Source organism: Squalius cephalus, assembly GCF_949319135.1.
Source record: "Squalius cephalus genome assembly, chromosome: 3".
Taxonomy (NCBI): Eukaryota; Metazoa; Chordata; class Actinopteri; order Cypriniformes; family Leuciscidae; genus Squalius; species Squalius cephalus.
In genome coordinates this window covers 60,250,733-60,267,883 of record NC_137124.1, presented here as the reverse complement: position 1 = coordinate 60,267,883, position 17,151 = coordinate 60,250,733, and the positions used below count along the sequence as shown (strand labels likewise).

General features: G+C 37.4%; 1 protein-coding gene across 3 annotated transcripts in view; it reads right to left on the bottom strand.

Annotated features, from left to right (window-relative positions):
* Positions 1 to 17,151, bottom strand: part of pde5ab (phosphodiesterase 5A, cGMP-specific, b) — a 58,361-nt gene continuing 41,210 nt past the window's right edge. For 2 of the 3 annotated variants that reach the window (XM_079866850.1, XM_079866848.1), the window contains exons 12-21: positions 16,439 to 16,585; positions 13,944 to 14,069; positions 11,349 to 11,443; positions 11,177 to 11,264; positions 6,377 to 6,477; positions 5,523 to 5,600; positions 5,372 to 5,435; positions 2,730 to 2,804; positions 2,562 to 2,645; positions 1 to 426 (exon numbers count right to left, since the gene is read on the bottom strand). In XM_079866850.1, coding sequence (XP_079722976.1) covers positions 304 to 426; positions 2,562 to 2,645; positions 2,730 to 2,804; positions 5,372 to 5,435; positions 5,523 to 5,600; positions 6,377 to 6,477; positions 11,177 to 11,264; positions 11,349 to 11,443; positions 13,944 to 14,069; positions 16,439 to 16,585 — 981 coding nt within the window. In that variant the 3' untranslated portion in view covers positions 1 to 303. The remainder of the gene's footprint in view (positions 427 to 2,561; positions 2,646 to 2,729; positions 2,805 to 5,371; positions 5,436 to 5,522; positions 5,601 to 6,376; positions 6,478 to 11,176; positions 11,265 to 11,348; positions 11,444 to 13,943; positions 14,070 to 16,438; positions 16,586 to 17,151) is intronic. The other variant, XM_079866849.1, reaches the window with a different exon arrangement.

The following is a 17,151-nucleotide window of genomic DNA, read 5'->3' as shown; positions in this document are numbered from 1 at the left end:
GTGATGAAATGATTTTCTGTGGTAACAGCATTGAACCTGGAACATTCCTTTAATGAGTCAAGATGTTTTAGTCACAGTTTTAAAGCATGTCTCTTCATCCGCTGGATTACCTGCACAGGTAACGTTAAAGCACAGCAGTCTCGATTCAAGAAGTGACTTTATTCTGATACATCTTTCACCCAAGCCTACTCGAGTGTGCTTTGTGAAAGTCATCAAACCAGGGTCTTGCAATCCTTCAGTGTCTGGGAAAGGGCCAGGGAATGATGCGAATAGTCAGAGGAAGAGTGTATGCCGACAGAAAATCTAAAGTCCTTCTTTTAGCAAAGCTCCTTCTTCTCCTTGTTCAGCGAGAATCTTCCAATTCTGCCTGTTCTTCCTACATCCCTCCAGCAGGGGGGAGCAGTCCTCCGAGAGACCCGTCAGCGCCTGCGCACACGAGCACAGGACAGCAGAAGAAGAAGACCGTTATTGAGACAGACTTCAGTGTTGGCTTGAGAAAGCCTGACCAGAGAGTTTGAAGTAGTTTAAAAAGCTTAACGTTTGAAGGCTTTCAGTTTGATGCCCAGTTTGGGCCATCAGATAGATAGATAGATAGATAGATAGATAGTTAGATAGATAGATAGATAGATAGATAGATAGATAGATAGATAGATAGATAGATAGATAGATAGATAGATAACATGATAACGTGAATTTGCACATTTGTCAACATGTTTTAGCATGTTGATAACATGATTTAGCAGATTATTAGCATGCAGCTAACACAAATTTGTACTTTGCTAACATTTTTAACATGCTTCTACCATGATTTAACAGTGCTAACATGATTCTAGTAGGGGTGTGCCGGTTTCAGAATTGGTGATGACGGTTATGACGTGAGTCAAATATGACGGTTCGTAACATAACCGAATGAAGCGGCGACGTTCGTCTGTTATAGGACAATTTAGTTTGAATAAACGAGCAGACACTGATTAGCTATAATTTGATCGCCTAAATTAAAAAAAAGAAAATTAATATTTGTGTAGTGTTCAATGTTGTTATCGATAGAGATACGCGGATGGGGTATTATTTAGTCCGCAACCGCATCACAAAACTCATCATCCGCACCAACGTTTTTTGACCAAATTTCAAAGCCGCACCCGCCCGCCATCCGCTGATTGTTTTGCGGCCTATGGACGATGCAATGCTGTGCTGATGCGAGCCGCAAGAAAGCCCTTGTCTGTTCTAGAAAGGATGCAGCAAAGATATTTAATGCTAATGTATGAGGCATAGGCCTACGTGAGTTTCATTCATTTATGATGAGATGCGCTCTAGTTCAACTTCACAATGCAATGCAAGTGAACGCGGCGCATCGGAGCCTCCATGTCACGGTTATTATATTGTCTCCTGTATTTGCTTTTTATTTATTAAATACATGTAATTGGTTGATGAAACATTTATTAAAATTAATATACAATTTATACAAAACGAAATTCGCTTTAAAGAGAGGCTTTCTACAAAGAAAAACTTAATGAAGTGGTAAAAATCATGTCTGATGATTTACAAAACAAAACTTGTGTTGGTACTTGGCAAAGAATACAGTTGGAAACAACGTAGACCATTAATGACACAGACTGTTAACAATTGTTTTTAATTAGTGTTTAAACATTCTCTATGATAAAAAAATGTTTGTAAAAAATATATTTTAATAACACGGTTTTGGCGGTTATAGAGTTGTAATGACGGTGTTCAACTATAATCGTCGGTCTCACGGTTATATACTAACCGTCACACCCCTAGATTCTAGCATGAATTAGCACATAACAAACACATTTTAACATGTTGAAAGCATGATTTAACACATTGTTAGCATGTTTCTAACATGAATTAGTGCATTGTTAGCATGATTTAGCATGTTGCTGGCATGTTTCTAGCATGATTCAACAATCTGCTAACATGTTTTAGCATGTTTGTTAACAGATTGCTATTATTTTTCTATCATGAATTAGCACATTGTTACCATGTTTTAAAATGTTTTGCTAGCATTATTTTGTACAATGTTAACATGTGTAGCATGTTGATAACATGATTTAGCAGATTATTAGCATGCAGCTAACACAACTTAGTACTTTGCTAACATTTTTTAACATGCTTCTACCATGATTTAACAGTGCTAACATGATTCTAGCATAAATTACCACATAACAAACACATTTTAACATGTTGAAAGCATGATTTAGCACATTGTTAGCATGTTGTTGGCATGTTTCTAGCATGATTCAACAATCTGCTAACATGTTTTAGCATGTTTGCTAACAGATTGCTATTATTTTTCTACCATGAATTAGCACATTGTTACCATGTTTTAAAATGTTGCCAGCATGATTTTGTACAATGTTAACATGTGTAGCATGTTGATATCATGTTAATGTTGCTAACATGGTTTATCATGTAGATAACATGTTCCTAATTTTTTAGCATGTTGCTAGCATGATTTAGCATTTGTAGTGCGTTTAACAGTTACTCCAGCTCTAAACTAGCAGCTTTGGTCGAATGACAAAAGAACAGTTCATGTGATTTACCTCATATAACTGCGTACAAATGGCATCAATGAAAGACACTTGCATGCTGGGAATTTTATCCTGCTTCTCCCTGTTCATCAGATCCTGGGAAAGAATAGAGTCACATGGTTATTGTCATTGTAACCTGGTTCTAAACGACTAAACCTTTCTATAAAGTAAAGTGCTTACAATAGGCTCGATGTTTAGCTCTCTCCGCTCTTTATCTCCTTGTTCAAAGAACTCAGTGGCGACCAGTTCTGCTATCTGTGGGACACAAACACATGCTAATTATTGAATTATTGCACGACTATTTTCATCATAATCATCAAATGCTGATCAACCCTGACAATTAAACATCAGCTTCATGTCTGTTTATAGTTTATAATAATCTATAGTAATATAGGCTTTTCTGCCTTTACGGGTTTGCTTATTAGTGGCCTTTGCGAAAGTGTCTTCAGAGTCACATGATCCTTCAGAAATCATCCTAATATGCGGATTTGATGATCAAGAAACATTTATGATTATTATCAATGTTGAAAACATTCGGTTTCTTTGATGAATAGAAAGTTCAAAAGAACATCATTTATTTGAAATAGAATCTTTTGTAACTTTATAAATGTCTTTACTGTCACTTTTGATCAATTTAATTCATCCTTGATGAATAAAAGTATTGATTTATTTGATTTATTTCCCCCAAAAAAATAAAATAAAGATTCTCACTGACTCCAAACTTTTGAATGGTCGTGTTTAATGTTACAGAAGATTCCATTTCAGATAAATGCTGTTCTTTTGAACTTTCTATCAAAGAATCCTGAAATAAAAATGTAAATAACTGTTTTCAACACTGATAATAATCATAAATGTTTCTTGAGCATCAAATCCTCATATTAGAATGATTTCTGAAGGATCATGTGACACTGAAGACTGGAGTAATGATGCTGAAAATTCAGCATCTTTTTATCAAATAAATGCAGCCCTGATGAGCAAAAGAGACTTCTTTTAAAAACATAAAAAATCTAACACATCCAAAACTTTTGACTGACTTTTGAATACAACACTGAACGCTCAATGGGCCCCTATCTCGCACCCAGCGCAATTTACTTTGTACAGCGACGCATGTGTCATTCCTACTTCTCACCTGACGCACAGCAGACTTTTCCCTCCACAGATGCACGCCGATAAATTAGGGAATGAACTTGTGCTCCCGGGGGCGGTTCAGTGAAAAGAGGAGGCGTGTTCCGGCACAAACTTTCCCTGGTGCTATTTTGCAGTTTCAGAAAACAATTCCGCCACTGACCAGGAGAAACCTCGTCTAAAGTCAGCGGCGCATGTTATTCAGACGCTATTTTAAGGGCGCATGCTTGGCCATAATGTAGCGTGAGCACAACACACACACACACTTTGCTTCTCTCATCTACACACAGACGCAACAGTTTTAGAAAATCATACACTATTACAAGGAAAAATATTCCACATGAGGGAAATCATTGTTGTGTCCATGAAGATGTGAAAAAATAGGCATAAATCTAGCTTACACATTTACCCAAATTATCATACGCCTGTTTAACCGAAGCTAATCTGGGTGTGTTTCTCCATCCCCAATGTCACTTCTCTGTGTTTTACGGCCCTGACGAGAACGCCGGTCTCCTCGGCTGTGAACCGCTCCTGGCAAATCCGCCGTTATAATAGCAATCCGCCATGGAACAAGCGCGCCTGCTCTTAAAGGGAATGTGAGATGACGCTCTGATTGGTTTATTTCACGTTACGCCCAAACCACACCTATGAGTAATGAAGCGACTTCAGACCAACACATTTTAGATTTGCGTCGTTTAGAGTCGTTTATCCCGCCGGTATAATAGCAACAGCGCCCGAGTTACTTGTGTTTCGCGTTTGATACTTGCGCTTCAGATCGTTAAAATAGGGCCCAATATGTGTTTACGGTCCACTATGATTTAAAAATAGTGTGTGAATCAATGAAATGCATTTGTGCAATTGGTGTTATCATTCAACTATGAAAAATCTAAATAAAGCATGAAAACTGCATAGTGCAGAAATAGTATGAGTCATTTGTTACAGCAGTATAGTGTCTGCCCAGATCCGGTACACATGGATTAAACACGGCCCAGATGTGGGCCGTATCTGGGCCGACACTATATTGCCATCTCATTTTAAGAGCCTCATGTGTATACAGTAAATAATAAGTCTGTCTAAAGGTCATGAGTTTGCATAATTCTTGATTATAATGTATTCTTGATTGTTTTATGAGAGTGTTAAAGGTCTAAATTATGTCATTTAAATTATGTTGAGAAGCTGAACCTGTTTATTACTGAAGAGAACGAGAGGAGGACATTTCTAAAGCAATCTTAAAGTCCCCCTGTGTTGAAAATCAAGCGTTTAATGTTGTTTATGTGTCTATGTGGTGTTTTTAATATGCTTTAAGACAAAGCATGTGTAAATTCATAAGTCGACACCATTGCTGAGTATTTCCTCCTTAAAACTGCAGTGAACCAAAGACAGTCTCAAAAACACGCTTTGAAATCGCTGGTGTTTCTGACGTCACAAACTACCTTGTAACCAATCAGATCAACGTGTGATCGTCAACCAGTGGATCTCTGAGCTGAGTGAGTGAGTGGAGGCGGGGCTCATTTGCATATTCATAGAACCGCGCATACTAAATGAGGCAAGGGTGTCGAGTTACATTCAAGATATTTTAAGGCATTTTTCAAGAAAAAAACGCTTAAATATGTCATTTTGCGGATCAAAGATGAGTTTTAAGAGATAAAATGATCGACTACAGGGAGACTTTTTTTTAGTGTGTCTGGCATGTTTACCTTCTTCTGCACCGGCCAGGGTTTAGTAATAGCAGAGATATCACAAGCTGTCATCAGCATCGACCTGCAGAAGATCATAACATCATAACCAAGAAATATAACAAACGGCCCACGCATAAACACATTACGCTGTTCCCCGAGCGTCGCTCACCTCAGCAGATCTCGGTGACTCTCGTCCTCCCAGACGAACTGACTGTTCTTCGCCAGCTCGAAGAATTCTGTTCTCTTTCTGCAAAGACACGAAGACTCGCATTATGAACGAGCAACACACGTGTACAGTGGAGGCCAAAATGATTAGATCATAACATATTTAAGATGTTTCAGTTGGACGGATCTGTCGTACATTTAAAGGAAAGCCTTTGGCTTCAGTTGCAGAAAGCATGAGATAAAACAAGTGTTGAAGTTCTCAGGAAATATAGACTCTGAGAGAGATGTGCTGAAGGTGGACATCCCAAATATTAAATTAAATTCATGTTTATTTGTAAAGCGCTTTTCACAATACACATCATTTCAAAGCATCTTTACAGTCCACATTACAGTTTACAGTGATCTGTTATCAGAGGTAACGGTCTAAGTTATGTATTTCAGAAATGTACATATACAAAATCACAGTTAGCTAAACCTGTATTAATTTACACAGTGTAGTAATTTAATGCAGAAACAATGAGCTCATTGAAGTAATGAATACTTAAAAAATGATTATGATTTAGAAAATATGGCATTAAAGTTAAAAGTGGACAGAAACAGAATGACTCACTTCATCTGATACTTGTGCTCAGAGCAACATCTGCATTTGTCATAAACATTATGAAATTATATCATATTTTGGAGGCAAAAAAGTCCATATTTTCAGATGTCAGGTGTTGTAATAATTGTGGCCAGCACTGTATAAATCAACAGCGGTGTGCTAAAATACAAGCCAATTAATAAATCCCTTTTGTCGGTTTGTGAAAGCAGCTGTGTGTGTGTGTGTGTGTGTGTGTGTGTGTGACATCTAGTACCTACTTCATGTAGAGAGCGAGATCAGTGGCTAAAATAGCCTTCTCAATCATCTTCAGTGTGGCCTTGTACTCATCCAGAGAAAGACCACTCAGAATCTGATTACCCTGAGAGAGAGAGAGAGCAGATTAGTATTAAATATATTATTATTATTGCAAATTAATCGCATATTAATATAATATTTTTATATGATAATAATTTCACATTGACCCTCTAAATTAATGTAAAACAACATAAAGATGGTATATTTTAACTCTTTCCCCGCCAAAGTTTTTGACCATTTTCACAAAATGTTCATGGCCCTCAGAATATTATGTTGAATTAATATCTTAACATGCAATATGCCAAACAACAACAACAACAGAGCCTCTGCTTTTAAACAACATACTCAGTTTTATTCGAGCTTCCTGGGTCGGCATTTCATTCTGAAATTTTAAGCAGTTTTGATTTATATGCTGTTTAATGTTGATAATCGCGTTATTATATGTATGCATATGATTACATATGAGATCGCTCATTTTTGCATCTTCTCCACGTTTGTTTTGATCAGGAGATTCTGTACTCTTTCAGAAGATGTGTAATAGCGCCCCCTACCGTATCAAAGATTTCCGTCAATGGCGGGGAAAGAGTTAAACATTTGTTTAAAGGCATCGTTGTGATGTACTGTGAATGAAGGCCAGAGTCACTGATGCTGATGATTTTTTTTTTCAATTGTAGCCACAAATTATAGCCATTCAACATTACAGTAAATTGAAAGCCATATATATATATATATATATATATTTTTTACATTTAATAGGATTTAAAATATAACAACTTAAAATAACATTTACATTAACTTTAAATTGAACACGGATTAATCCTTATTAAAGCTAGTAAAATTATTCAGTCAAGAGCAGTGAGTGCAGAATGTTTATTAGGCTGCCGTCCCTTTAAGACCTGAAGCACATGACGCAGAGCTGACACATATCCATTCATTTCAGTTTTTTTTACTCATTTAAGACTTTGCTTAAGAGGATACTTGCCAAAAACGGGCATTTTGACATTGTTTTTTGTGTTTTTGTTCGTTCAAGTGCGAAAGAGAAGTCAACATGCTACTGTCGCGTTGTCTGAAGCGGCTTTCTGTGTGCGCGTTTCTGAATTATAAAATAGCCTTGATGAAGCCTTGTGTATACACTGTCTATGTACGCTTATTTAATGTATCCTTTAAAGTCACACAAAATGCACTTTTAACTTTTTCCCTGCCAACATTTTTTTTAAGTTGCCAGCCACCGTCAGCATTCTTAATATTTTTGCACTTTTGAAGATGTGTAGCAGCGCCCCCTATCGTATAGCAGTGAAAACATGGATTGACGGAAAATTCTGTCAATGGCTAGCCTGGGTTTCCCCATGCTGCCTTGTGCACAGTGCGATTTTATTCACGCTTCTAGGCAGTCTGGACACCATGGACCAGATTTTCCCCTCAAAAAGGGAACCAATCACAGAACGGGGAGGGAGCAGCAAGACGATGACGACGTCTATGCGACACACCGAAGCAGTTTGTTTATATCTATGGATCCAACATGGCATCAGACACGAAGTTACCTTTCGATGCAGCCTTAGCTAGTGTTCTAAGTAGTTTAACGCAAGTTTATTTCGTCTTCTTCCTCGTCGAATTTCTGTCGCTCTACACACGTCATCTGGTATAACTGAAACGATTGGCTATGATCTACGTACAGGCGCATTTGATAGACATTCGTAGCGCCCAATAAACGGCTCTGGGCATTCGTAAACCACGCCTCAAATACGAGAAAATGAACTTGTGGTTCCCAGACCACGTCTCAATGAGAAAGAGGTCTGACGTTAGCCAGGCTAGTCAATGGCGAGGAAAGGGTAAAAAAAAAAAAAAGAAGTTCCAAAAGGGGATTTTCACAGTGATGCCAGACAACAATTTTTAGTTTTCCCAAAGAACCTGGATGGTTGCTTTATTGGCCCGAGTCAGAAGTCCCTACAATATGCTTGGACTCGGAAAAGATTTTAGAAAAAATTAAAAATATTGAGTGTTCATCACAGGGGTCCAAGACCCCAAGACTTTTGTCGCACTTGAACCATGAATACACACAATTTTTTTTAAAGGATTCGAGGAGTTTTGTGGTTGAAATTTAAAAAAGTAACACATCCTTCCATCGTGGGTCAGTTTGACCCCCTTAGGAATGAATGGAATGCGAGGAATGCTTCAGTGCACATAGAAAAACCTAAAAATACTCAAAATTCTAACTAAAAGTGCTAAAACTTTACATTTTTTTTTTTATGTCTACATGTGTATCTGAATGCACACTGAAGTGAACAGACTTTAGGACCCAGAGAAACCGCTCATTTGCTCCATATAGAGCTATAAGGACATCAAGAGTTATGAAATATTATGTTATATTATTTTGTTATATTATATTCATTGCAAAGGTTTATGCATGAAATTGTGAGTTATTTTGGATAAAAGTTGAAAGAATGTAAGGAATGTGCTTAAATTACTAATTATTTATTTATTATTTATTGATCAAATCTAGTAATTTAAAGGTAAATAAAATATAAAAATAACAAAAAATCTCTAAAAATTGCATTAAAAAATAGAAAGTTTATCTCAAAATGAAATAAAATAAGCTTTCTGGAAAAAAAAAGAAAAGAAAAAAGAAAAATCAAGTATAATTTTAGGGCTTCGGGTCATTTTGACCCGCGAGGGAAAGATGTGTTACAAAGTGCGAGGGAAGGATGAGGGTTAAATAATTTCACATGTTTTATCATCTGACGGTGTGTAAGTAATAGCTCACGTCCCATCAGAAAGCCACATAACTTTGAGGGATCGTTCTTATCTGTAGTGCAATAGGTGTGGGCTTGTTGTGTGCCAAAGTTCAATACTTAAGATCTATGAGCAAGTTCCTCCGGTTCCTCTTATCAGCAGAAGAGTCAAAGGTCATCGCACACAAACGATTAACACGTTAACTGTTTACACGTTTACAACACGCTACACTTGTTCATAACTCAGGGCGTTTGCAAACATGCTTTAAAGCCAATCTCTTCTGTTGTTGTGTGTTATGTAAGATTAAGGGTCACAGGAGCATTTCACTTAAGATTATTAAAAAAATTGTGGATGCCTGTTTTACTGATACCAAAATGTTCATAATCATAATTTAAGTACTGTAAGTACTGTAGTTTTATTTAAAACATGTCTGCATTTAATATAGTTAGTAATTCTGGCCAATCCAGTTCTTGGTTAGTGCACTGCATTATATGTGGAAATGCATAGTTGCATGACAACTTTTTTAGTTTTTGGTCGAGCATTGGCCATTACTGAAGTCACTTGGCAATAAAGCCTTTGAATAACTGTACGTTCACACCGCCGCCGACTTGAGCTGCACAGAAGCTCTGGCCGGCCTGTCAAGGACGCTTGTCAAAAGTACGGGGAAGCTTGTTGACGCTTTGGCCGCTCTGACGTAGCAGCATTCTGTGTTCGATCATGGGAGAAGAGAAGTGCCACACCATGAAATGTAAACAGAAAAAACAAGCAATGCATTGACACTAGAAACCTTTTATAATGACAGCATTTTTATAACCGTTTTGGTCACATTTGGTAGGGAAAAAAAGAATAATTAGCTATTATTATTATTATTATTATTAATAGTGAGTGAGTGTGCGTGCGGCCGGGGCTCTCTCTCTCTCTCTGCTCGTTCTTATATATGCCCTGTCAAGCGCGCCCTGTTAAACTGACAGGACTTAAAAACACATGCAAATGATAAACTTTCACTCTATGATGGTTAAACTGTGCAATTAATCCGATAATGATAGGAAACCCAGCAACGGCGATGATCAGCTTCTCCTCCATTTTCTCGAAACTAATGTCTTGGTAGGAACGAAAGTTTACATCGTATGTTTCTCCGGAATCAGCCAGCGCGAAGGACGTCTATATTCCGATTGGTTGCTGGCGTTTGCCTATGCTGCTTCCCGCTGAACCGCGTCATAGCTCATTACCATAAAGTTGAGCTAATTTCAACTTTCTGATTGACACTCAAAACGCCCAAAATGCCCAAAACGCGACGCCGATGGATCCTCAGCTGAGAGAAGCCAGCTTCCATTGAAAATGAATGACTTCCAGTAACTTTGGAAGCTCAAGTTGGCGGCGGTGTGAATGTACAGTTATGGTAATTGTAATTTTTTTATACATGGAAATACACAAAATGTGTCATTATACTATTGTGAATGTGCTTTTAACAGGTTTGAAAGCAGTGTGTTTGTTAACATTTTTAAAATGTGCTGCAAATATAAATCTAGTTCAGTCATGAAACACTAGAGGGCGTCCTTTACATGCAATCACATCATCACCGCATAGCACAAGCTGATTGGCTCTGCTGATCCTGCAGCCAATGAGATCGCTTGCTCATCATTTGAATAGTCTGGTTGAGTGTGTGAGCTCCTCTGAGCCCCTCCCCCTCCCCAGCTCCGCCTGCCTCCATCTGATACAGCATTCATGTCTATTCACGCAGACCTTACATGTTCACAGCAGTGTGTCTGAATTGACTGAACTGGTTTTATTCGAGTCAAACATCATATTTAAATTGACTATAATCAATCTGACCACATTAAGGCCTTATTTGCACTGCAGGTCTTGATTTGTTGATTATATCTGATTTTTTTGCTCACATCTTCTTTTAAAAGTGACCCATATCTGATATCTGCATGTACACTTTACAACCCAAGGTAGATGTACTGACCCGAAGCTCAGGCCGAAAATGAAGTACACACACACACACACACACACGTATATCATCTACTCACGGGGCTGTTGAGGATCATGAGACACTGGTCGAAGTGGTGATGCTCCATGGTGGAGTGGCAGTAAAGCTGGGCCAGTGGATGCTCACTTCTGTGGAAACAGTGAAACACACATCAGTCGCATCTTTACATCGGTAATATCACACACTCACACACACTAAACCAAAGCACAAACCTCTTGATGTAGGAGTTGTTGACACCTCTGTGATCCAAATCATGGCTCAATGTTGCAATCATTAAAGCTAAAACCTCCAGATCACTCAGATTATTCTGTCAACGGAAACACAGCTTTATTACAATATTACAACAACTCTGAAAGTCACTAAACATAGGCACAGATTCACTAAATTAGCATGAGAGCGAAATCCCATAAAAGTGCTGATGGGAGTGTAAAGTTCTTGTTGTGATCTACTGACGACACACACATTAAAGAACAGATGCAGCGGATCATTTCCATAATGACCAACACAATCTCCCAAGAGCAGCTCAAATTAGCTTCTGGTTTTGGGCGGTAAATAATGGCGCAAACACCAGTAAATTGACGAGCGCAAACCTTAGTAAATCACCTTGCGTGATTCGTTTAAACACTTTCCTCCATTAATACTGCGTCTGAAAGGGAAACTCCTACAAATGCATGGCAATAAGAACATCTGCTTAAATAACCCTGTTCTCGCCTTTCAGCGCTTATTTCTCCAGTAAATCCTGACTGTAGTTTTTAACACTAAAAGAGGGTTTGGCCCTAAATCTTCTGCCAAATTAAACAATATTGCGAGTCAGGGATTGACCAGTTCCTTAAAAACTGTAAAATACAGCAATGCTATCTAAAAACAAATGGGCAATTCCACGCAAAACGGTCACATCCATAACGCCAACTAAATACCATGGCATTGTGTTGGTGTTATGGATGTGACAGTTTTGCGTGGAATTGCCCAAATGCAGTCACTCTTTATGTAAATCTAAATAACTGTAAGAACTTTCCGGTGAACAAGCAAACTAAATCCAATTAGCATTTAGCAGGCATGTCAAAACAAGGCTTAACCCTTCTGTGGGTCAAAAATGACCCAATTACATTTTTTTATTTCAATGAAAGGAATGCACTATATTTCAGTTTTTTGTTTCATATTTTGTATTTTTAGGGGATTTTATGGTACTACATTATATTTACACATAAGTTATAGTCCATTCATTCACTTTTTGAGCATAGACCTGAAAATCTAATTTCCCAAATTAAACTGTGGTAAATCTTGAACGCTTTAGACAGACTGAAATTTGATCTCTTTTCAAAGACGACACTTGGCAGATTATTGCTGATGTGAAAAAACGTTAACTTAAAAAAAGTTACAGAATTTTAAGTTTACCGTTAAATGCACAAAAATACTATTTTCAATTTTTATATGAAATCTATATTTTCAAAAACACGTTTTACTCTAAAACTGTGAGAAAACCAAAGTAAATCTAAACCAGTCGTGTTCCAAAGTTGAGGTTGATATCTCAGTAAATGATCTTTCAGTGAGATGTTGTTCGGCTGCAGTACCAAACGCTTCCACTAGAGGAAACTCGTCTGCCGTTAATTTCCAATGCGCTCGTGTCTGACCGTGAGGAGCACAAGTGTGACTATTGTTTACAGGACCATTAAACCTGTTTGAATCTTGTCCATTATTTTGTTTGTGTTCACACAGCAAGTGCCAAAACCTTTACCAAGTTTCAAACCATTCAGATGAAGTAAAAAATAAAATAAAAATAAAAAAAGTAAAATTATTCGGTCAAAAATGACTGATAGTGGAGCGGCTAAGTGATATAATCGTTCAGTTTATGATACAAGAGTGAAAATTGGCATGAGCAGTCTCCATGGGTCACTTGACAAGAAAATTGTCCGAGCCACTTGAAATTTCAAGATTTTTCATTTTTCAAGATGGCCGACACCTTAGTGGAGCAGTTAAGTGATATAGTGGTTTATTTGGTGATACAAGCATGAAAATTGGCATGAGCAGTCTCTGATGGTCACTAGACAATAAGCCACCCACAGCTACTTGAAATTTCAAGATGGTGGGCATTTTTCAAGATGGCCGACACCTTAGTGGAGCAATTAAGTGATATAGTGGTTTATTTGGTGATACAAACATGAAAATTGGCATGAGCAGTCTCTGATGGTCATTAGACAATAAGCCACCCACAGCTACTTGAAATTTCAAGATGGCGGCCATTTTTCAAGATGGCCGACACCTTAGTGGAGCAATTAAGTGATATAGTGGTTTATTTGGTGATACTGATGGACACTAGACAATAAGCCACCCACTGCTCCACTAAGGTCAATTTTCTTGTCAAGTGACCCATGGAGACTGCTCATGCCAATTTTCACGCTTGTATCATAAACTGAACGATTCTGCCAAACATAAGCACTTAGCCGCTCCACTATGAAGAGCACCAGAGGGTTTAGTTCTCAATTCATAAATACCAAATAATTCACAATTGTAAGAAGCTGACAACATAAAGCTCTTCATGGTATTTGCTATTCAAAGAAAGCAGGCATTTCCTATCACTGCAAGAGTGTAAACGCCAATGATTAACGACCAGCGTAAACAACAGAAGACGTTTACAGTGGAACGCACAATAAAAACCCATCCGCTAGTTTCACGGCTTAACTGGTTTCTCTATAAAAGGAAACAAACATTTCAAGAGAGCAATGACCACAACTGCACATCTCACTGTAGATCATCAAGCTCAGTTAGTGTGTTAAAGTTGTGTTTCCTGATTTATCAGATCCACTGACCTGAACCCGGCCAGACCTCAGCACAGCGAACATGCACTGCGACGTGTTGAAGGCGTGTCTCCAGTTGTGATAAACCACGTTCTTCCTGTAGTTCTTCTTCACGCTCAAGATCCACTGGCACAGACTCTGGAACCGGTTAAACATTTATTCAGACACCTTTCATAATATCTGAAAATTTAAACTAATAAAATAAAATAATCTCTGAAATTTCATAAGCTCTTCAACATTTATTCAGACACCTTTCTCACATTATCACAGTTTATTCACTATAGTTTAGAATGTGATAATAAAATATGATAATAACTTTCACTGGTTTTGTCCGTCCTTCTGTTAGACTGTCTCACACATGAGTTATGTTGAATATCTGTCAGCTGTTAAATTTAACTACACAATTAGATAATACCAGTTTAGCTCAACCAATCACCAAGCAATGCTTCATTTTGTTCAGTCTGTGTGTGAAAAGGTCGAACACGTCAGCAAAACATGATCAGCTCAAAGTTTCTGAATCATTTTGGGTCCCAAATGTGTATAAATGTCACTGGTAGTCGCTGTATGAAGCATTTTTTGTTATAATATGTCACAGTTTACTTTATTTTGCTCTCCTCACTTACATAAATGAACTATACTGTCCTGATCACACTAGTAAAGAAATATAAAAAATGATATCTGGTGTCTGAATAATAATACAATAAAAAACTCCAGGCACATTTTACCAATTCCAAACCACATTAATCTTAATAACTACTATTAATTTTGTATTTAATCATTTATAAGTGATATATAATTGTTCAGGAAGGCTGGAAATGTTTTCTTTTACAGATAAAATAAGCCAAATAAGAGATTTAACTTTAAAATTATTAAATGCCCACTTATAAATGATTAAATTAATAGTAGTTATTAAGATTAATGTGGTTTGGAATTGGTAAAATGTGCCTGGAAAAAAAATATATGATCAGAAAATCAAGATGTCTAATAATTCTGCACACACACGATTGGGTGTTTTCGCTATTGGTGGCAAAAGATTATATATTCAGAATATACAGTAGTCAACATTTGAAGTGGATTAAAATATGTCCTGAGACAAGAACGGGTATTGTTCAGAATTCAAGTATAACTTTGATGAAAGGTTTTGATCCACTTCAAATGTTGACTACTGTATTGATATCATCAAACACACAAAAACCTTTTTATGCACTGTGTATCAGCTAGATTTATATTTAGATTATAAAAAAAATATGTTGCATAGTCCACCCATAAAATAAAAATCCAATCATTTACTCGTTCCAAACCTGTATGAGGTTTTCATTTTGATTTTCTGGTGGACTGTCCCTTTAATTGTGGAAGATCCGGCTGTTGCCAGAGCTCGTTTGTGAAGTGATGTGATTGTAAAAGTCCTGATTGCATTTTAACAAGTGCTTGCTTAGGTGTGATGGCTTCAGCCGCGGATACAAGCCATTTAAGGTGTTTTTAAGCATTACGAGGAGCGTTTAGCCGTCCTAAAGCACCGCTGTCATTACACGTACCTGGCTACGATTCATAAAATAAACAGTAATAGTAATGTAATGAGGTCACAGCTGTGTGTTAATTTTTTATTTTCTGAATAAATGCACCAATAGTGTTCTTCTTGTTCTGAAGTTGCTAAGGTGTTTATAGTCGTGAAAACATAGACAAAACTATTTTTTTACTTTTTTAACCTTTAAAGAGAGATTGACTGCGAGTTCTAATGTTGTTAATCAGAGGTATATGCTTTTGTTCACATTATTTCAACTTATTTTTAAAGCAATCGTGAATTCGTGGAGAAAAACTACATTACCCATGATGCCGTACAGAATATTCCACCAATCAGAAAGTCACAGCAAGGAAATCAAGGAAAAAGAGCTCTTTAGCTCTCACAATACTTGTGCGAAACTTGTGAAATTATTAGTTTTATATTCCTATGTCATTTTTCATTTGATTACGCTGTTCGCAATGCCTCATGGGATTGTAGTTCTTTCCCTCACTACAGCTTTTAAGTTCACAGTCTTTGTATTTTTCTCGGGTTTTTGAATACTTAATGCTGCGATTCACCTCTGGTTGGCTTGGTTCATGGCTTATATCACTTTAACAAAAATATCATAAATTAATGGAAAAAATACTAATATTCAAGTCCCTATCACTGCAAAAAAAAAGATATTCTTGCTTCGCATTTTAGTCTTGTTTCCAGTCCAAATATCTAAAAATTCTTAAATCAAGATGCATTTACTAGATGATTAAAATGCCATTAGATATTATGTCTTGTTTTCTGGGAAAGAAAATCAAAATGAAGTGAGTTTTTGCTTAAAACAAGATAAAAACAACATAAACAAAACCAGTAAGAAAAGCACTTGCAGTGTAGAAATCATTTACTCTATTCATCTGCTTTTCATCCATTTTATCAAATGGTATGATCAGTTATAGAACGCCTCCCCACTTCAAACCATAATAATATGAAAAATGATTATTTTTCTGACGGGTACCTTGTACTTCATCTGGAAGTTCTGCACGAGCTTGAGGTCCACGAACATGCGTATGGTGGCTTGAGTCGTGTCAGCGTCCGACAGGTCGAAGTCACTGAAGCTGAAGTCCATCAGTCTGAGAGACTGAGCCGAGGGGATCGTGGCGGCCTGTGGGTTCAGGACAGTATTACACATCAGCTCATGAATCACAATCACTCTCACACACACACACAACCAAACTGCAAGCGGGGAGATCACTGTCTGACAGGCATTAATAATCAATGATCTGCCATCCGCACAGTTTGCAGTGCTCAGGATATGTCTCCTCTTGCTGAAAACCATAACCATCGCATAATGCAGAGTCCATTAATCATGTCTCTCCTCTGTTGATTCAGTGGCAAACAGCCTGCAGAGATAACATAACGTTCATATCGCTTCATCTAAACACAGATCAGGTATGAATAGCCACATGCTATCTGCAGGTCTCAGAACTTGCAATTTAATACTTTTCCGAAACATTTTAAGATCTGCACATCGCTTCAATGCGCAGTCATAAAATCCCCCTGCAATTGAGCCTTTTCACATTTCTGTGCATTAAAGCAGTGAGCCAAAGTGACAAAAATGCACAAAAAAAAGCATGCATTCTCTAATAATGAAAAAGAAAGACTCTAAATGTGAGATAAAAGCCAGTGCTTTACTGAGAAATGCCAAAGGTTTCGGTCACACGACCTTCC